Raw genomic sequence first — 22,556 nt, 5'->3', positions numbered from 1 at the left:
TGTATGGTTTGAACTCAGTACTTGCTCAGGTTACTGGTGTGCATTTAGCCCAGTATATATCAGATGACCTCGGGTGCCCTTTAAAACCTGCCCTGTTTCTTGTGCCTCAGTTTACATCTCTGCAGAAACACAGCAAAAATCATCAAATGGTTTGGGTTGGAAGAGACCTTAAAGATCATCTCATTCCAAGCTCCATGCTGTGGGCAGGGACACCTTCCGCTATCCCAGGTTGCTCCAAGCCCTTTCCAACATGGCCTTGAACACTTCCAGGGATGGGGCAGCCACAGCTTCTCTGGGCAACCTGCAAAATGTTGCAGAGTCAAACTTCAGAGCTGTGTTGTGCCAAATCCTGCATGTAGGTGGGTAACAACAGCTGCCAGTCAGCCTCTGAGAGAAGAGCACCATATGATTTCTCAGTGAACAAAACATTTAATATAAACACAACACTTTCCAGATATTATGAAGAGCTTTTCCTGAACAACTCTTTTTAAACAGAACTATTAGGCAATAAAGTCTGTTTGCTGATCTTTATGCAGATCTTCCCACTTCCACTTCACTGTAAGGTTTTGACTAAAATATTTATACTTTTCTGCTTTGGTATACATCCTACTCCAATCCTACGGGAAGGATTTCTCAGCCTGTAGAGAGAAATGACAAACTGCGTGTGTGGTGCTTGGTTCACCCACACTGGCTCTCTGGGCTTTGATAAGAGCTACGTGGTCCTCTCGATAGTGCAGAGCCTCTGCAGTAGGTCAAATCTCCTCACAGGTCTCAGAAACAATTGGTAAACCTGTGTTTTGCTTCTTTAGAAGACCCCATGGGAGGGTGTAATATTTTGGGGTGCAGACCTCCCACCCAGCACTGTCCTGGTTTCAACAGCACCTACATCTTCCATATGTACAGATGACGTTGTCCCAAATCTGTCCTTTGCAGCTGAACACAAAATGCTTGGAAATTGCAAATGACCTCCCTGTAAATACTGCCCTGCTCTTCCCTAATGTCACCTTCCTTGTAACAGCTTTTCCAGGGTCTTCAGCCTGGTCCTCTCCCGGCCTTAGCACTGCTGTGCATTAGCTCATCCCATTTGCATTGGAGCTGATTTCAGTGGAATTCAGGGAAGCTCTGACAAAGCATTCAAGTTTCCATCCTCACTCTTTTTCAAGGTCATCCTTTCATATCACAGACAGGATGTAAAAATACATGATCTTATATTCATTCTCCCTTTGAGTATTATCCTCTTGTTTTCATCCAAGAAATTTTTTTTTCTCTACATACAGTAAATTCAGAGTTATATTTATTGTGTGTGTCATTGGGGAGTACTAGGGGTCTGAAAACTGGTTATACAAGTCTAGTTTCGATTTCTTGAATGACTACAGAATGAGTATCTTTTATCTTTAAATAAACTTTAAGGGTTTTCTTGATGAGCAATTTGCTCCAAAAGATTTTCTTTTTTAAACTGTCATGAAATATATTTATAGAGTGGTGTTTCAATTCCTGATATTTATAGGAACACTTACAGTGGACATTAACCATCTTCAGCAGCCCATGTACCATTTACTTCCAGTGTCATAGGGGGGATAATTGTGTTTGTTTTCTGGGAAAATAATATTTTTGGTTTCACAATCTAAAGGGGGGCTAATGTGTTTTTATGGTATAAGTGTTTACTGAGCTGATGAGAAGCAATGAAATCTTCAGACAGTTGGGAAGTAATCAGACTTCATTTACTTGTGAGTTTGAGTTTTATTTGAGTTGGATCTGTATTTCAAAAAGTGTTACCTTACATATTTTTGCTCAAAAATTGAATTTGATCTGACTAAATGTGAAATTGGCAACACAATTAATTACATTAAAAATGTATATGTTAAAGATCTGCAGTGTCTTTGTTTAACATTCTGATCACATTCAGATTTTTTTACCACTGCATCGACTATTTAATAATTGTTTCCACAATCTCTTGTAGAGAGGGTTATTTAACAAGAATGAAAATCTTTAGAAATTTGGATGCACCAATCACTCACTGCTCTGCTCAGAAGCTGAGAGTGTGGTTCCAGTCTAACATCCACTTTTAAACCTACATGATTCTGCTTCTTGACGCTTCCTGCAGTACCCACCCATGATTTGCCAGGTTGTCTCTTTAAGCTGGATGAGCAACTGCTATTTTATAAAATGTGCTGCCATACCCTAAAGCAATAAGGTTTGTGCCATTCTGTTATTAGAACAGTAATGGGTAGCTAAAGGCTACGGAGCCCCTTTAGAAGAAGAAACAAAGAGATACCCAGATCCAGGTTCTTTCCTTCAAAAAATATGCATTTCAATGAAAAGAGATGATGTCTGGGATTAACGGCGGAAAGGGAAAAAGTCCTGACTGTTGGAACCATTTAGTGATTCGGTTCTTTGATAGGTTACAAAAAATATCATATTAATTCTTTGAACTGTATAAATCATGAGTAGGGCTTGGAAAATAAGGCGGTGTGATACCAATGTGAGGAGTTTAATGAAAATAAAATATCTAAAATGTACAGATGTATCAAATAACCCCATAGAAACCAAGTCTGTATTGATCCACTCTAATTTCATTTTCTTATCTCTTTATATTCACTTCCTCTTGCTCCTGGCTGTCACCTTTGATGTCATTTATATCATGGACTTTGTTCATCACAGACACCTGCTAAATATTTACCTGTCTGCCTTAGCTGGGGTGGGAACTGGTTTTTTCTGAGGGAGCTTAAATATCTGCTGGACTGTTGCTGAGTATTGCATGCCAGAAAAGAGCATGAGCCATTTTTTATTTCTTGTTTAATCTTTTTTGCAACCACCAAACACAGTTCTGATCTGTGCCTTTTGAAGCAAAGCACTGGGAGGTTTAAGGCAACCTTCTGTGCCCAGCAAACTGCACAGCTTGGAGATAGACACTCTGAAAATGCAAAGCCAGGCATGTTTAGAGGGACCATTTCATTTCCTCTGACACTGTAATGGAGACTACAATTGTCAGTAACCATTAAGGAAAAAGCCTCGGTGTCACTGTGTGATGTCCAATATAAAAATAATAATTTATAATTTAAAAAATTATACCCTCATAGCTGCTCATAGTTCATATAGTGCCAAAAACTATGGGGGATCTAGAAAGATCTCCCGAAGAGGAGCTCTGAATTATTGTGGTTTAAATATATTAACTCTGTAGTTGCCCCCATCAAGAAAAGTGACTTCAGAATATAGGAAAAGGTTCATACTCTTGCAACAAAAATGTATAGGTTTGGTTCCAAACAAAGAGATCACTAGGCCCATAGTTTTGGAAATTGTTACGGCAAGAAAGATTTTGGGACCTATCTTAACTACTACCACCTGCCCTTACAAAAAAGGTTCCCCCCCAACTGTAAAAGAGGATGAAAGGATTTTCTCTTCCTCAGCTGTAAATAATAATAATAAAATATTATGCTGAGAATTGTCCCATACCATAAGTTCCATCGACAGAGGTGAAATTTTGCAGTTTGCATCTCAGCTGGGGCAAACAGGGTATGAACCCACCAGTTGCCTTTCATGCAGCAAATTTATATATTGGACATAAATTTCATAACTGCACAAGAAAACTGCGGAATGAGATGGGAATCCAGTCAAATCTAAGACAATGAGCCCCCTTATGCCTTGTTGCTGGTTTTTTAAGGTCCTATGTATGGGAGAGAAATGAGAAACAGAGCTATCCAGCTATTTTCCTGATGCTTGGATAAGGTCTAGGCAAATGTGCTGGGAGGGAAACAAGGACACACAGTGGTGGTAGATCTGAGATGTATTTTAAGGACTGTGTACATAGGTAATGGTAATGTATTTAATTGTGCTTTAATGTGACAAACCACTACATTAGCCCACTTCCACTATCTGGCACTCAGCTTCCTTCAAATAAATTGCACACCCACAAAAGGTTTTTAGACAAGTAAACTGGATGAAAAGTCACAAATTCAGAAAATAACTATTGTTGCAGACCAGCATAAGAAGATTTAACATTAGCATGGTAGTTTCTCAGTGCACAACCTGATTGTAGAACTGTCTAATGCCTTGCTTTTGCTGCAGCACTGAAATAAAAGGGAACATTTTCCACCGGAAAATTGGCCCAGTGCTACGTTTTGTCTATGTAAGATCATGCAGTGCTGGCATTTGAAATAGTGATAATTTTATGCCTAAAAAAATGAGTAATTGTACCACAGAGAACTTGATTCTGATGAGATCCTTAGATCACACTCCATCATCTGCTTTTTCACATTCTTTTGTATACGATCGGGGGAATCGCATCCGCCAGTGACGCGTTTGCGTACGGAGCTGTGGATGTGTGTCTGCAGTCCTATAAAATACAAGCGGTATAAAGGCGTCTTTAAAATTTTATAGCTGTTTAAAACACAAACTAAGTTTTCCTCCCTTTGTGTCTTTCAGAGAGACTGCCACAGAGTTATCTGGAACGTTACCAAGGTAAGCAAGTTCCTCTAAACTGCGTCTGTGTGTCAGTGTCTAGAAGGTGCTGAAAGAAGCACAACCTTTGGAGCCAGAACATGATCCTTTTCCTGAGGAAAACTGCTGGGATACTGAAAACTGGGGTGCAGAGAGGAGAACACTCCCTGCATGCCACAGACAGACAAATTACACCGAAATACTGGCACAGCCAAGCCCACACAGCTTAAAGCGACGGGTTGAAGTTGCTTTGAGGCTCAGCACAGTTGTGCACCTGATGAGAAAAATCCCAGCTGTGGCTTCCTTCCAGCTGTGCAATTATACCCATGGCAGGTGGTTTGGCTTTTGCTTTACATTTCACCTGAGGGATGAGAGGAGGGAAACTTGGAGGTAGGAGGAAAGAAACGCTGTGATCTTAAGGCATTTTCATCTGGAAGGCAGGAAAGCAGCTTAGACCAAATTCTTCTGTGCTGAGAAGGCTTTTCATAAAATAATAGAACTAGACAAGACTCCCAGGCTGAGAGAGAGGTTTTTGAAGAGAGACCTGCCTACATATTGTCAGAGGAGGCAATAAAATGCTGTAATCATGCAGACAGAGAAAAGGGTGGAGAGAAGGGAAACAAAAAAATCTGATATGGTAATCTGTCACTTAGCAGAGATGCCTGGTGAGTTAAAAAAGATGCTCTCAGTCCACTTGTATTTTCTGCCACTGGTTTTGCACTCTGAGGTGCAGGAGGTTTTAGTGGGGTTATGGTTTTGGGGGCTTCTGCTATCCTCTGATTAAAGCAGCATTTTAGTTCAAACAATATATAATTTTAAAAGAATATTTCAACAGGAAGGACAGTTTTCTTTAAGCATGGCAATACATGCAAGTTGTTTCTGATTCTAAGGCAGAGAAAAATATCTGCCTTTCTTTAGGGGGTGTGTGGTGTATGTTAGTCGATTTTTTTATATTGATAAGCTGTAAAAATGTATATTTTCACTATATATGATCACTTCACCCTCTGTAATGTACCTCTTTGTTCTGTTTGTACAAATTTGTGTGGTTTATATGATTTGTTCATTTAAAAGATACTTTTTTTTTATGGTTTACTGTCACTTGGTCTCCGTGGTTGTGCAAGCAAATATTCTGGTGAAATTTTGCCATGTGTTTGAAGCGCTGACCAGTGATCAGGCCTACCTGGCCCCAAAGATTTTGTTCATCTTCCTTGCAAAATAATTGCATTTCTTCATACACACACAAAAAAAAAAAGAATTGGGATTCAACAGAGTAGCCACCTCCTTGGTCAGGAATCTCAGTATTGATGCTTAGCTGTATCTTTTAATAGTTTTAGTGCTAAAATATTTCCAGTTTCACTGCACTTGGTGAGGTATTATAGGACTAATATACTGGAAACATGGAGTCCTTACACTGCAGAAATGAATTCCACTTCAAATTAAAGTCAAAATGAGACACATAAGTGTTTGAATAAACATCCCGTTTCGTACTTGCCATTAATGATTGTCTAAATGTGCTTTTTGAATTATTACCACAAGGCTTTAATTTCAACTGCAGCAAGATGTCACAAAATCAGATTATACCAGCAATGTGCACATGGCATCGTAACTGTGTTATAAATATTAAACCAAATGATCTTGTCATGATTTAAAACAAATGTTTCCAGCTAGGCACAGGTTGGCTTGTCCTCCAGCCTTCTCCAGGATTCACCTGTTCCTGCATTCCTCTAAGTAAACAGCTCCTTGGGGTTTTTAATCTTATGTTGTGATGTATTAATCTAATATTTTTTGTTCTCCTTTCAAATGTCAAGTGAATTGTTTTGCTATTATTAATTCATAACAGCGAAATAGTCTAATTTCCCCACCAACACCACATCTTCTGACACCTTCACCCTGAAACCACTTTACAGCTTATAAAATTTTAGGTGTTGCACCTTGAAATGACAAAGTTAATAACCACTTTCCCATCATTGCTGGGATTCCCATCACTGTATTTTGTCCAGTAGGGCAGAGCAAGCCCCCTGTAACACTGGAAATCCAACTCTCCTTTGCCCAGGCAAGCATGATGCCTTTTCCCAGAGCAGTAATGACTCTTGAATGTATTTGTGGCCAGGATTGCTCAAATCCTTTTCATGCACTTGTAAATCTGGTGAAAGGGTTTTCACTGCAAAGGACGTAAGTGTGAACAGATGTGTCTGTACTTGGAATATTTTGTCTGGCTGTCAAGAAAGTTTAGGCGCTGGTGGCATTAATTTTTTATTGTCGTTGTTGCTGTCATTAAAAAAAAAATCCTCAAAAAGTCCTTCTGATTTTTTCATAGTTCAATTAAAGAGGTGGAATTAGGGATTTGCTCACATAAAGTCCTGTAATTAGTCAGAAGTATAGGAGTCAGGAGTATATTTTGAATATTTTCCCATCTTCAGTAGTAACCAAAAGAGGTTACATATGTGGATTTTTTTGAAAAAAGCAAATATAACAAAGTGTCTTGGTAAATGGTGGCATTTTAATATATTCATTTTTCATTAAATAGTGCTGATGGTTCTCTAATGATTATATTTAAGAGGAAGAAGAAATCACCCTTCTTCTTGCCACTGAAGTATGTGTATCACTGATAGGCAAAAATAGAAAAATGTGAGTTGGTGGACATAATTTAGTAGGAAAGATAATAGATTAACTTTGCCTGTAGAAAGATATAAAAATATTCGGTACAATTATATTGTGTCAGTTCTAATTTACCAGTTATTTCTGATGATTTCGGGAAGCTCAGGCTTGAGAATGAATTGAAAATTCAAACTTAAAATGTGATAAAGAAGCTTTACAATTTTTATATTAAATGACATTATTATAACTATGAATGTATATTGTTTTTTTGAAGAAAGGCTTTCTGTGAGCAACAGCACATCAAAGAAGAGATCTTCACAAGGAAAACTTTACAATAATATTAAGTTGTTCATTGCATGACCTATTTAGAGTACTCAGATACTTCTTGTTGTAGACTACATAATTAAATTTTAAATGGAACATGATAAAGAAATTATACTGGTGATCCCTAGAGATTTGAATACCCTATTTGGATCTTTACAAGAGTGTAGCGAAGGCATACTTTTAAAATTTAATAAAGGTCTGGCCTATTTTTTTTTTTCCTTTTAGATGTTCTGTAGCTGCTATGGCAGTTCTGTTTCAAACTGTGTTTGCTCTCAACACTTCATAGTCAGTACCTGCAATGACAGAGCAAACTTAAAGTATTAGAAGAAATACAGTTTAACTTGAGAAAGTCACCATTAAAAAATGACAATTAATGAATGGAGATAAACTTCAAAATCTTGGGGAAGCTAAGCTTGTAAGCTGGTAAGCCTTTCCTGGACCTGTCTCTGAGCTCAGCAGTGGAGGGGAGCAGTGAATGAACACGCTGAAGTCCTGGAGCACAGTGTGAAGCCCTGTGGGCATGAGGGAGATGATGTTTGGAGCTTAAAGGAGAAAATACTCAGCTTCAATTTCAAAGGAATTATTTCAGTCTCTAGCCACTTCTGTTTGTTTCTGTGAAAGTTACTTTATATTTAAAGAAGAACAAATATTTTAAATATAGACTAACTGCATGGATTATTTATTTGCTTAATACTAGGTTAGTATTAACAGAAGGAAAATCTGGGCTACTTTTCCACTTTAGTGTACTGGCTCAATTTTTCATTTGACTCAAGGGGTGTAAAGTTTAAACGGTCACTTCCTTCTCTAACCTGTTAAAATAGGAAAAAAAAATCAAGCTAATTATTTGCATATATATTTTTCATGGAAAATTTTGTAGAAATATCACTGAATCACCTGCTTAAATCTTGAGCAAAACTCAAGGAAACTTGTATTTTGAGGCGAAGGCCACCTTAAAATTGTCATTTTGAAATTTTTTTAGAAGCGTGGCAGGAAATCTGCAGTGGATACATTAATGTGAAAACAAGCAAGTGTGTTCAGAATGAAAATGGAAATCTTTGACTTGTCCTTTAATTTTAGTAATCTACAAACTTAATATATTTTATACCTGTGGTCTGGAGTAGGGTGCAAACTTCGGCCCTCTTGAGCTGGGGTTTTATTCTCCACCATTCCATAAATTTCTTTACTAATGTCTAAGTTCTATTTGCTGTAGAGAGTTCTGTTCTCGAGTGTCTACAGCATTTTGAAAATAGAATTTAAGTACTGAAGTCACTTTGGTGCTTTTGAAAAATGTTAACCTGCAACTTCACCATTATTGAAATCTAATGCAACTAAGCTTTTATCTAAAGCAAAAAGAAGAATTGACAGCCCACCATATGACAAGCAAAATGAAATCTCTTGATCACTATCTGTCAGCAGTCTTTCTAATACCATTGTGTTAGGGAATGATATGTCTTCCAAGAAGCTCAGTACACAAGGTTTTGAATCATTTCTGTCTTGACAGCCTAACACAAGTAACTACTTGTAAGTGCTTGGATGAATTATAAAATCTATGTGGCTCTGAAGAGTGAGTTAATAAAACATCTATGAGCATTTTAATTACTATGAAATGAAAAAGATTTTTTTCCTGACAGTAATAGGGGCATGGTCTAAAGACCAACCTCACATCTCAATTGCTGTTTTCACTGGGTTTGCATGGACCGTGGGAGTTGGGGTTACCTTCCATGTTTGCTCTTTTGGCTCCCTCCCAGCTGAGATCTTCTGGCAAGCAATTTCTCTCCCTCGAGAACAACAGGTCATACCTTTCAACCCTCATGTTTTCATGTCCTCTCATGTCACCGGTGCTGCTTTGCCAGTTATGTCAGGCTTGAACGCCCACCTGCCTACACCAGGCATGTCTCTGCCAAACTATGACAGAATTTTCCATACCTCCACCAAATATTTACTGAAGCTTTATTATCCCTTATATAAAGCAGGTATTTGGCATAGTCCATTTGTGACCCTCTCTTCTAATGGAGAACTTTTGCTTTCCACCTTCAAATAAATTCCTTCTCAAAACTCACTCTTGTTTTAGAGGCTTATAAATAATTGGTCAAGAAAACATTGCTCATCCCGGATGGCAGGCAGTGCTGCTAACATTAAAATATCTTGAATGTCAAACTATATGCAGTAATCCAGAGCTAGTCTTTGGAAATGATATCATCTTCTATCTTTTCCTAAACCACACCATTAAAAAGAAAAGAAAAAGATTCCAGTCCTCGATATTTAAATGTTCTCAAGTCAACTGTCTTAAAGAGCAGATTTTCCATAATTTGGATGCCTTCTATTTTCTAAAGAAAGTAATTATTTTGAAATGAGATGAGAATTTAACTAATCACTCCCTTATCAAAAAAAAAAAAAAAAAAAGTAAAAAAAATCTGATGTTTGACCTTTCTCTTTGCCTCATTTCAAAGCATTACTTCTTTCATCTAACCTTTGAGCTGCTTTTCTGTACTGCAAGCAGGACTGCCTGTAGCCCACTATATCTGCTGTAGAGGAATGCCCTGATGGTGTTTGGTCTTTGAGGCACTGGAATATAAATTAGAGTAATTATTTGGGATGGTAACAGGTTTGGTGTTATTGTAAGCATATCTGGAGGTTTTGAGGAAATAATACACAAGGTCTCTTCACTATTCTAATTTTTATTTTTCCGAAGTAAAGCGTCAAGATCTTTAAAATGCAACATGGAGCTATTCCTTGTAGTAGCTGTCAATATGTCTTTTTTTGTTGTTGTTTTACAGCTATTTTGAAATATGTTTTTTACAGCTAATGATAATCTTAAAACACACTTATGTGCAATCTGATCCCTTTCTAAAGAGATATTTTTAAAATCTTAAGAGGAGCCTAAGGAGCATAGAGGTGATTATCCATATGTGCTTACTGATGACTTGCATTCAAAAATTACTAAGATACCAGCGGCAGGATTCATGTTGCCTAAATTTAGCTATCACAGAAGTCCTCTGTCAAAAGAACCAGGGAGAAATGGAGAGAAATAGGGGCCTCACCTCAGGACAAGGTGAATAACCTTGGGAATTGTTTTTCTTCCTCCATTGCCTGAAAATGGAGCCTGGGGGAATAGCACAGTCTAGATGTCACACCTGATGATAGCTTTAATTTAAGGTGAACAGCCTGACTTTTACAAGTATTAAAGTGCCAAGTGACGTAAGCTGATGCCTGCTGGAGTTTTGAGGACATTGGCATGCTTAACCTCAAAAAAACTTTCAATATTTCGTACTTAAGTCCTAAATATAGATCCTGGGAAGGAAGGGGAAAGTCAGACAGAAATCATTATTGGACGTGATACAGCTCTGACCCAGAATGCAGAAACTCTTCTCACAGTGTAGAGCCCTCAGAAATCACAGCAGTCCTGAAATGGTTCCTAATTATATGTAGACTTTGAATCTTAAAACTGAGTGTAAGTGATTTTACTCAGTCCTGGTTTTGGAACCCACAACCCTTTTTACCCAGCAAGTGTAGGCATCTCCCACAAACGTTAATGAATTTGACAGCAGATTTTTATCTTAAAAGTCTGGTAGAGCTTTTGTTTTTATTCCCTATTGTGAAGCTCTAAAACTAGAGACATATTCCCTTCTCTCTTTTTTTTTTTTTCTGTTATTCACCTTAACCAGACTTCCAAGCATCTTTTCAACTTGTTTTACAAAGCATTGCTAAACGTGCCCAAAGAGGATAATGTGCAGTAGAAATGAAAGGACTTAGATCTCTCCATTTCCATTGCTGAAGGTGAATTCCAAGATCGCGATTATTTTTATTTACACAGTGCCTAAAGAGTACTAAATACTTTATAGAACAAATAGAAGACCTCTTGTAAAAAGCACGCATTCCTATAATCTAATTTTAGTCTCAAATCAGGCAGTATGAATGCTAAGCAGCAGGGCTTGAAGAAACACAGAAGGTGTGTGAGGGCCACACTAACGAGATTGAGCAGTTATTTAGGTTCATTATCTGTCCCACTTAATAACACCGCAATATCTTGCTGGTTTAAGTTAAATTTACATTGGCCTGTGGAGAACATTTGACTGACACAAGAATGGTATTTCTTGGGTTTGATCAAAAAATGAGCCTTTGAAACGGGGTTTGAATGAAGGTAGAGAAAGGGACCATTACACGTGGATTTTGAGATGCCATTCCAATGTAAGAAGCAGCAAATGAAACCAACTTAAAATGCTAAGCCTGTTTTCCCCTCCTCACTTTATTTCCCAGCGCAGCTGAAATACTTGTGCTCCAAGTTAGTGCTTTGTACTTATCCTTTACTTAAGTGTGGATTTAGCCCTTAAAACTATAAGAATAATTTTATTTAGAAAGTCAGTGCAAAGGATGAAACTTGTGGGAATAACTCCAGATGTAAATATACATTTTGGGGGGAAAGAGAAATGTACACATATCAGCTTCTGGAGAAGCAAACCAGCAACTTCAGTCAAGGGGAGATTTGTTAACATGGCAGAGGAGCTTTATCTTAGTACCTCTGGTGTAGCATGAACAAGGCATGTGTCATATATTATATAAGATAGAGTATTATATCATATGTATTATAAATAGTTAGAAGTGAACTGCTCATATACAGAATTCTTAGCATCATCCTTGCCATTGGTCCCAGAAAAGCAGTAGCAAGAGATGTGCATGGAGCAATGTCAGGAAACCCACACTGCTGTTCCTAAGACAGCAGACTCTGGTTTAATGCTCTCTTCAACATTCTCTGCCTCCTGAGTATTGCTTTTATTTATGAAATCACTGCTATTGTAGCATTTACAAAAATTGTGACTATTTGAATGTTTCCAAAAGATTTGCTATAAACTGAAAGCAAATCTTAGACAATTCTCAGTAAATTATTGAAAGAGGTTTTAAAAAAAAACCCTAACACATTCCCTGGTGTTCAAGGTTAACACTTTATACTTCATCTACATTATATTAAAAACATTTTTACTGGAGTCCATAAATGTTACACATTTTTAAAAGGCAACGAGCACAGTGGGACTAGAAATGTTGCATAAAACCAGACACGAGACCTGCAAGCAGTAATTGCTGCCTGTTTTTTTTATTTTTTGAGGGTGCTGACTTGAGATTGCCTCTGTGAGATGATGCCCATTTTTCTGCCTATGTCTTGCCATTGGAAGCAGGCAGCCCCTAAGGTTTTTTCTGTGGTCAGCAGTAGGCTCTGAGCGCCAAACTCCCATGTTGGGAGCGGTGTCTCATAGCGGTAATTCTCTTAATGGTGGGGAGGTTTTGCCAGTTTGGAGCCACAGAGGACCTACCCCACTTTCTGTGTACATTCTCCCAGTGCATTTTGCAAGTTGTGCCCTACACAGCACTTCTACAGCAGCAAAGTGCTTCTGTGGTTCTTCTCATTGCTGGGCTATAATGGAAAATATTTTTCATCCAGACCCTTTGGAACTTTTAGAGCTTCCACACCATTTCGTGCAGGGAATGTTTAAGGCTCTGCAAAGCTGTGATGTAAAGCAGCTGCAAATCATGGCTTTTTGCTGTAATCTAACCTTAATGAATGCCCCTGGAGAAAGAAAGAGGCTAGGCTTCACCTGACACTAATAAAAGCCAACCCTACAAGCAGAGAAATTTCAGCCTTTTCTGTATATTTTGCTTCTAAACTTTTAGATATAAATGCCACAATGGCTCATATGCTTAATTTTGGAGAACAGTCCTGCTGATATCAAAGTGATTGCACAAGTCAGTGCAATTTTAGCATGAGTATTGCTGCTTACTCATTGCTGTGAGATGAATGTCCTCTGATTTGATCCCAACGTTGCCACTAAGACTGCAGACAGCTCTACTTGATCAAGAAAGAAGAATAAACACAGAGCAACTCAGTTTTGGTAGCACCCTCTTGAAATGTGAACTGAGACTCATAAACTGGAAGCTTAAAAGAAGGCCCTAAATGGCTCCAATACTATTTAGAGGCAGGGATTTTGTTAATTGAAAGTGCTGGACAACTGCAGGTGCCACTGACTTTGGTTCAAAGGATAACTGTGCTTTTCTGAACCAGGCTATTAATTCAAGTTCTTAAAAGGTGTCTGTGACATTTAGGAAACCTTCAATGCTTGGAGCTCAGGAGCCCATCTTTTAAATAGCTGTTCAAAATTTAGTTTCTTTTTTTAAGCTTTTCTGTTGGGGGAGACTGATGCACCTGCACTGATGTGCTCATGGATGCCAAAGGAACTGTGGTTTGTTGCAGTCGCTGGTAGCTTTCATTCCAGGATTGCATGGAGCAGTAAGCAGAAGTTCCTGCAACTATAAAGTTTCATTTAACAAAAATGAAATATTATTATTCATGTCATGAGTAATTGAATCCCCAGATGTTCTCATTTTCTATCAATGGTTGGAGACAATATGACTCAAGATAGGCTGTGACAACATGAATTGATTTCTTTCTCTTTTTTCTTTTTTCTTTTTTTTTTTATTTCAAACCTGCAAAGTGACTGTGGGGGATTTTTTTAGCTGATTGCTTGGATCTGACATTACAGGATGTGCAGCTGTAAAAAAGACCTTCTCATTTTCATTGAGAATAAGTAAAATAAAATATCGCAGAAATAGCATTGCTTTTCCCTGGTCCTGCCCCTGTTTATTTCTGCAAAGATAACTGGGATAGAGCAATTGAATTTGGAAAGAAGTCTGCAATAGAAGATGGTTGCTGCTAACACTGAATATTCAGAATGTGACAATAAAAGTAATCAGGTTACTAAAAAGCCACCTGTTACTTTTTTGTTGTTTTTTTTCTCTAAAGCATAGAGTTTACTTTTTTGTCTCTGAATTTATAGCAGAGATGGGAAGTCCAACTCCTTAGAAATCTTATTATATGCAAGGTTATTATATTCCTCGTTAAAGTTAAGTAGGAAAAGAAGCCACACTCACTAACATTTCTAACGCTGCTAAAGATGAATGTTTGCACGAAGGAACAGAAGTAGAAAAGCTTTAAGTGCTCGTTAAGGCATGCACACACAGTGCATACAGGCAATAAGTCTGTTTTGCTGAACTGTGAAATTGCCCTGAGTAATTTCTCTAATAACAGAACAGATATTGCCCCTCTGACCCCAGAGGAGCTCCAGGCATGGTACAGCCAGTCTGGGCATCAGCAGAAACTTTTGCAACCAAAGCACGGGCTGCAAGCTGAGCACTGGAAAATAAAAGAAACCTGACGGACAACTTGTAAATATTTTGGCTGATTTAAAAATTCAGAAAATGATTAATGATGAAGGTACTTCATTTATTGATTTCCCCCCATGACCTATTCTTCAGAAGAGCTGCACTTTTGTGTCCAGAGCTGTGTTTGACAGCTGCCTCCTACTTCCAAAGACAGTGTTCATTCCACTATGAATTGAATGTACAGTAGCAGAAACTTTTAATTGACATTTCTTTTTATCCTTCTTCTACAGAAATGATGTAGTGCTGATGCTTTCCCTCTGTATTATGGAGAATGCCTCTGGAAATAACAGTTCTGTAGCTGGAGCAGGAAAAAAAGACCCCACAGAATCCCTTGGGATAATGCAGCACATGGAGAAATAGGAAAAGAAATCATATGAGAAAAACATTCAGTTAAAGCAGCAACTTATATCTTCTCTTTCAAAACTTGCAAGGTGAAAAAGAGCAATGTGGTTTAAAGGGGATATTGATTTGGTGGAGTTACGCATGAACTCATGCCACAACCCCAGTACTTCTCCAGTCCCTGAACCTCTCAGAATTAATGCAGGGGTTTTAGACTGATTGCTTGAAGTCTTTCTGTAAAAAAAAGCATGTCTGATGAATGGCAAGGACTTGAGGAGATTTAAAAAAAAAATAAATAAATTAGAAGTTTCTTTAAAGGCCTGAGAAAACCTTTGTCAGCTGTACTTCCTTTTAGTGCTGTATAGTTAGAGCAAGGCAGCCAGAGACTCAACGTCATTTCTTCTGCCTTCCATTTTGTCTTGTGAGTGATTGACTTCCTTCAGCAGCTCCATCAGGTAATGTGACATAAATGGGAAAAAAATTCCCATCATGAATTCATCTTACTGTGCCAGGGACCTAGCAGACATTTTTAGTTATTCACCCATTTCAGAAAGAATTTGAAGCTCAGGCAGATGTTGAAAGTCTGGCATGTGAGTTTTGTTGCTGTTCTCTAGGAGTTTTTCAATTTTTTATCTGAAGTAGGTGATATTTTATTAGCTTGTAGAGTGCTGTGGGGCTTTGTTAATAGTTCTGGATAATAGAAAACATGGGGCTGGAGCTGTTTATCTTCACAGCAGCATAAGAGATGTTGTTCAGGAGAAAGCCAGTGGTTTGTCTCTTCATCTGGAATTATCTGGCATCTGCAGTGTAAAACAGGCTGGCAAAGTTGAGAAAAGCAGTCTTGGAAAGAAATATCTGGAGAAAATAATCTCAGCCCCAGCTCTCTTTTCAGAGAATAAGGCAATGTTTCCATCCTTGTTTTCTGTGCTTTTATGACTTTTATAACTCCTACTATTCTACCTTTTCAAGAGATAGGAATGTCCAGTTTTCTTCTGACTTTCAGCTGCAATGCTTTCTTTGGATTAACCAAAAACAAAAATGTTTCCTTTCACAAATTTAGCTTTGTGTTAACTTCATTCTGTAAGACAAAGCACAGATTTAAAGAACTGTATACAGAGTTTACAAAAACAATAAATAAGGAAACAATGACTACCAATAAATAAGGAAAGGCCACAGATTCTCTCTCCCCTGCCCCATATTCTGTATTTATCAAAGCTGGTCTCTTCTGACCTTCTAGAGGCTTATAGGATTTATGGTCTCTATAAATCTTATGGTGAAGCATCAAGTCTAAGATGAGAAAAATCACACTAATATGAGAAAAAGACACACAAAGCAAAACAAAAATCCCAAAACCTCCATCAAACCCATCTTTAATATTATTCTGCTGTGTGAGAACATCTCAGAGTAACTAGAGACAGTTGCACACAATTTTCCTCTGTCCAACACTGCCTGTGCAACACTCACCAGTGGGCTGCTGCTCTCAGGCATCAATGCATCAGTCATCATTTACTTTTCACACCAGGTTTTTTAGACTTCATTACATGTAGAAATTCTCAGAATGTGCTTTCCTAAAAAAATCTGCTTCAACCACCAGTCTCTTTTACCGGTGTTTCCTGACTGGAAAAAAAAAAATCTAGAAAGAAAAGAAAAAAGGGCTTTTATCACATATCCCATATGTGCTTTATGGTGCTGAGACTTGATAGCTGAGATATGATTTTATAATGAAAAATCCCCTAAGGAAGTATGCAGATGTACTGTGGAAATATACTGACACTCTGTGCTTTATTTGTAGGAAATGTATGAACATTTTCTCATCTTCTTTTTAATGGCAAAGAATACTAAAATAAAAAATAAGCTTGTGTCACTTGTGAAACTCTTGAGGATATGTCCAAGTGGTGGATGAACTATGTACATGTTAAAATGGTACTCTGCAATGCATTCCCCTAAAATTTGGAAAGGATGACTATCATTGATGATATCACTGTCTCCTTTTTTTCTTCCCCAGTTAAATCTGTAGCCTTTTGAATTTGAAATGAATGCTGCAGCTAGGGAAATTCAGCAAGATGCTAGTAAAGGGGACTATTGATGGCATGCTCTATACTGGAAAGTTGTCTTGTTATTGAATGCAAATGTGACTTAGATGTGTAAATTATATTCAAGATTTCATCACTAAGCCTTTAATATATATATAGAAACTATCTTAAAGCATTTAAATAAAATGTTAATTGAATGTATGGAATAGTGTTAGCAAGCTCTTTCAAAGAAAGCTTCAATTCAAGGCACGTAACAAGGAAGCAAGTGCTCTGATCTAGTCAAACAGAACCTCCCATGGTAAAAACCTATAATTGTTTTAAAGTTCTCCAAAAACCTACATCTCTGTTCTCATCTCATCCCACACACTGTGATATTCCTTATGTTCCTCACTCTCCTCTCTCAAAGCTGACTTTCTTTGTAGCCTTCTCCCACTCCCAGTGTGCTGCCTTCTCTCACCTCCCACGCCTGGAGCTGCCTCCTGCTGCCCATACAACAAGCACTTTTCTACACATCCCAGCCCTTTTCCTTTCCTTGAGCTCGTCTGTGTCTAATTCCTTGCAAAGCCATCAGGATGTCTTGCCCTGCATCAGAATCCGGAGGGTGAACTCAGGAGAGCTCAGTAGTAAGCCAAGCAGTGAATTTAGAACTTCTGAGAGCAATCATCCGATGGAGCAAATGACTGATCTTCATAATTACAAATAAAACCACACTTATTTTAAAGGCTGAAGAGAGAGTGATTGAGTTAGGCTGCATCCCTCTGGTGCTCATGGAAATGCTTTCACAAGCAACAGGGCAGCTGAGCAGTATTGGCTTTAACCAGCCCAGGTCAAATTCATCAACAAAAGCTTTAAATTAGCCATATGAGCTAGAAGTGTGGGAACACAGAAGAAAGAGCATCTCTTGCTGCAGCTCTGCTTTTGATTGTCACTCCTTACCTGCTCATTAAGCAGAAGGATTTGGGAGGTATTTGCTAAGTTACCTTCCAGTCTGCAGATGGTCTGCAACAGTGACAGCAGCTGTTCCAAAATCAAGCAGCGAAGGGAGGTATTATTGCTCTTTAGCTATGTTTCCAAATTTGTAACAAGACTATTATTTAAAGTGTGGATTTTTGCGTCTGCACACAATATGTCATTATTGAAATGTTGCTGGATTGATGGAGGGCATCAAAGGAATGTGGCACAGAGAAATTTCTCTGCTTTGGCATGGTTTCTTTCTTCCAGAGCTTGTGTGAATCTTGTAGGTTTGGGCAGAGGTTGCACAGATTAATGCTATAACCTGTGACTTGTGCTCCCATGACCAGGGAGCTGGGGAGAAGGGCAGCCACATGGTACTGCTCAGCTGATGGGAGTTTGCTGGGGAAGAGCTTGGGTTCAGGAAGCACAGAGTTCCACACTGAAAGATAATAAACAGAAATAAAGCACATCTAATTCTTGCATGTTGGATGCACTTCTGATGCAAGAGGAAAATTGCCAGCTAGGAATGATTTTTACAGTCTTTTTTCACAAATCCCTACATTCACAGACCGAAGGAACCCAGACACATGCTGTGTCTTGGGGAGGCTGTTGGAGGATGCTCCTGCAGCAGCAGCTTGGACAGGGTGTGCTGCTTTAACCATGATGCCTTGTGGCTATGACCCAAATGCACAATTCATGCAAACAGGACCCTCCTCTTGAAGGTCAGGACCCACATTATACATGAGGAGTGAAAATTAAGGTCCTGTTCACGCTCTTCTGGTAGAAGCTTCTCATTTCCAGTGTATCCTTTCTGTTGTGCTTTACATAAAATGGTTCCTTTGAAGATGTTTTTTGCTTTGCAATTCATCTATGAATGGAGGTTTCTGACTGGTTTTTTCTATGAGAAGTATACACAGGGAAAAAAAAAAAACAACTCAAAAAGAAGAGGGGAAATGCATGCAATAAAAATTTTAAATATAAATTCTAAACTTTCTGGTCTGGAAGTGAAAATGCAAACAGCCTCAGTTCCATTGGAAACATGTTGAGTTTCCGTGTGGTTCCCCACTTGCATGATTCATAGCTGGTGTTTATGTTATGCCTACTTGGTTTTGAAGCAAGCCAAACTCGAGCTCTCCACCTTCTCAGGTGAAGGGATTCATCCCACAGCTCCATATTGGAGTGATATGAATCATTCCTGTCTGTTTTCACTGCTGACTCAAAGGGAACTTATGGATCAGGTTTCCCATGGATAAGTCCATGTTGGCGACAAGTGGAGTTAAGGGAGAAAAGTTTCAGTTTTGTCTTTCCCATTGTTTCAGTGAGACTGGGATTATAATTTTCATTTTCATGAAATAATACAATACACTGTAGTGATGTACATGACCCACTGTGTGGTAACATTTGGTGAACCATCTGGCAAAAGTAAGGCATATGAATTGAAGACTATGGCAAAGTGAGGATGTGTCATGAGGTTTTGAGCATTAGTTGTTAATACCTATACCTATTAGTTGTTAATAATAAGATAATTACCTTTCTTGGGGTATTTGTTATTTCTTGATATTGCTTGTGTATTAGGAAGCAGAACTAGAAAAATGCATGTAAGAGTTGCACCTTGCTGAACTGGTTTAATTAGAGGTCAGTAAAATGCAAATGGGAGAAGAAGAGCTGATGCAGATGGTTTGAATTTGTTTAGATTGCACATGAATATAGAAAATATACATTCTATAATGTAAGACTGAAGGTTGTACTGGGGTTCACTGGAAGAGGAAGGTGAATATACTGTAGCTATTCCCTGTTAGAGGAGGTAGAAGAAAAGATCATCATTTTCTTCAAAGCCAAAATGCTGGTATTTGCAAGACTTTTCCCTCAAATAATGTAGCCAACAACTGCGCAGAGTAAGATTTCCTGTGTTCCAGTCTGCTGTCATTCCTCTAACCTTTGAATACACCTGTGTAATCAAATCAGAAAGTAAAGGTCTATCATTTACTTCTCTTAATACCCTTGGACAGATTGCTGTCTCATTAAAAAGGCTCGACAAAGTAATTCAAGAACTGTAAGGCACTAATAAGACACTGTCTTTAAAAATGGATTGGCTAAGTAGAAAGTCTGGCAGGTCCCCAGGATGAATATCTGGCCACAGGCTGGAATTATTTCTCTGCTAATCTCCTTGGTGTGTTCAGAGGATCTATTTGCATCTTGCGAAGTGGGAGGTTTGGAGGCTGCTGACCCATGAAGAGCTCCCATCTGTGGATCCAGTTTGCAGCGATGCCAGGTGGTGGCTGAAGATTGACTGTTTTCTGCAGCTTCAGTCCATGGGCCAGGGCAGCACATCTGATCAGAGGCTTATTCAGAATATGCCCTGCCCTGAACTGTATTTACTTTTCATTAGGGTGATGTATATGCTTAATGTAGCTTTGTTTGCTGTGCTGAAGTAAGTTGTCAGAGTTTAGCATTTTCGGTTTTTCCTACGCAGCCTTGGGAGAGGAGTCATTGGATTTTGGAAAGAGAATGGCAAAGAGAGAGCTGAGAAAATCAGAAACCCTGCACCTTACTGAGAAGTGACTGGGCACAGCTCTTTAAAACACAGGGTTTGAGGTTGTACAAAATTGATCTGGAAAAGATGCAAACTCCATATGGACTAAATTCAGATTGAGAATTAAAATGCTACTCACATGGGCACCAGCTAATACACCAGCCAAATTCACTCCATTATTAAGTTAAGAGGCTACGAGGTGACCCTCATGAAATGTATTAACATAATGTCAATAATGAGTCTTTTTATAGGAAGGTGTTGAGGAAATGCAAGCAGAGTTTGTAACATGGTACCACGCTTCCAGCCTGGCTCGATTCTCAGTTCACAAAGCTTTATGTCATGGATCCATCTGTTCCCAGGAGATGGGTGTGCATTGATGCCATTTTCATGGGCTACTTTGTTTCTAGCTTGAAGCTTTCTGAATTCTCTGGAAGTTGCCTGAGACTTGGTATTTGTCGCCTGGGGCTCACTGTTGCCAAGATGCTCAGCATGGAGCAGAGATTGCCTTCACAGGCTGGGTGGGACCTTTACTTAACTCTATCAAGGCTCATTAAAGCTTCAAATCTCTGAATGCACTTTAAAAATTGAGTGACAGGAACTTCTGGGAAAGTTTTGTTGAAAAGCCTGGCATAACTGAGTAATTATAATATAGCAGTACTTCATGTGCAACTTGATTGTCACAGCCTGTGTCAAGAGAACTCATAATTTCTGAAGGATAAGACCATATGTTCCAAAAAGAGCTTTCAGAATGTGAGACACTTGTTTTGGAAGTTATTTTTTTGTACTTCATAAAAAAAAAACAGTGTTATGAAATGAGATTAAAAAAATCCCCCACACTTAATTAAACTGATCCTTTGAGAAGAAGTTCCAAACCTGTTGGATAAGCATGTTCTGAGGTTACTGATTTACTTCTGAGTCCATCTGAAATAAAATGTTACAAAAATAGTTGAAAGGACACTGTTACCCTAAATATAAGGATGCTTTCCCGCTTATGCATTCTAATACACTTGTTGAGGACCTCTTGGCATATAATGACAATCATCTTGCTGTGGATAATTGGCCCCTGAAACAAGGTATGGACAGGAGAGTCCACCAAATGTCCAGACAGATTTGTGTGTAGCAACTGGAAATATTACATGCTGTAGTTTACATCAGCATTGAATATAAATGTAGGTGACTTCAGTGTCTTCCATTTTAAGCTGTATCTAAATCACCTGTACTGTCCTGAAAACTTTTTCTCTTCGTGAATGCAATGTGGAAAGGTGATCAGGCATCACTGGCATTTAAAAGTCAGAACTGAACCTGAGCTGACATTCTGAGGTCGTAAGACTTACATAGAATTTTGCCCCAACAGGAAGGAATAATACTGACTAAATATTTCAGCCTGCTTTTGGAGACTCCGAATGTACACTGTGCTTATATTTTTAGAATGAAGATTTCATTTTCATTGCAATATTCTAATAGTGGGATGGTGAAAACTAGCAAGAGTCAGGTTGGTGGGTTGGCATAGTTTTTTTTTTCCCAGTAAGGGACAAGCACACAGAGAAATGTGATTTTTGTCCCAAGAGATTATAATATACAATATAGTTACAAGTACAACTTGATTGGCTAATTAAGGCTGTCCATGTTAAATTTCCACATAGATTTTTTTCTGCATTTCATACTGAAGAAAAGGGCCAAATTTACTTGCCTTGCCTGGGAGAAGTTTTACTTCCATAATTGCTAAAAAATGGGATAAAATCACTCTTTTAAATATTTTCTTGTCCCAGCTGTGAGACTGTCAGGTCATCTTAGCTCTGCATACTTAACCTCTTCATTTTACTGCTAACTTTCTTTAAATTAGGGCAGCATGATGAAAAGTCTACCTGTAAGTTTATCCACCTTAAATACTTGGAATTTTCTAAATGTTTTATGTATGTTTAATTTTACCTTTTTTCTTAACACTGCATATTTCAAATACCTCCTCATCTCTAGATTACTAGTGAAAAATTATTAAATACATGACAGGTACCTCCACTTGAAGGGATCAATGTAGATTTGGCATTATTTTGTACTTGAAACTTTTGCTGACCCACGATTGCCATGGAGTATTGATTCAGACATTAGATGAATCTGAGCACTATGTTGTA

General features: G+C 38.3%; 1 protein-coding gene across 5 annotated transcripts in view; it reads left to right on the top strand.

Moving 5' to 3' along the window:
• Nucleotides 1–22,556, top strand: part of CELF2 (CUGBP Elav-like family member 2) — a 551,223-nt gene that overhangs the window by 235,914 nt on the left and 292,753 nt on the right. For all 5 annotated transcript variants that reach the window (XM_048302013.1, XM_048302008.1, XM_048302003.1 and 2 more), the window contains one exon: nt 4,423–4,458. Coding sequence is in view for 1 of the 5 variants with exons in the window: in XM_048302008.1 (XP_048157965.1) it covers nt 4,423–4,458 (36 nt within the window). In the remaining 4 variants the exon portion in view is untranslated. Of the gene's footprint in view, nt 1–4,422; nt 4,459–22,556 lie in introns of those variants that run through there.

Source organism: Corvus hawaiiensis, chromosome 4 (assembly GCF_020740725.1).
Source record: "Corvus hawaiiensis isolate bCorHaw1 chromosome 4, bCorHaw1.pri.cur, whole genome shotgun sequence".
Taxonomy (NCBI): domain Eukaryota; kingdom Metazoa; phylum Chordata; class Aves; order Passeriformes; family Corvidae; genus Corvus; species Corvus hawaiiensis.
The sequence above is the reverse complement of the archived record's forward strand: the minus strand, read 5'-3'. Positions and strand labels throughout refer to the sequence as shown.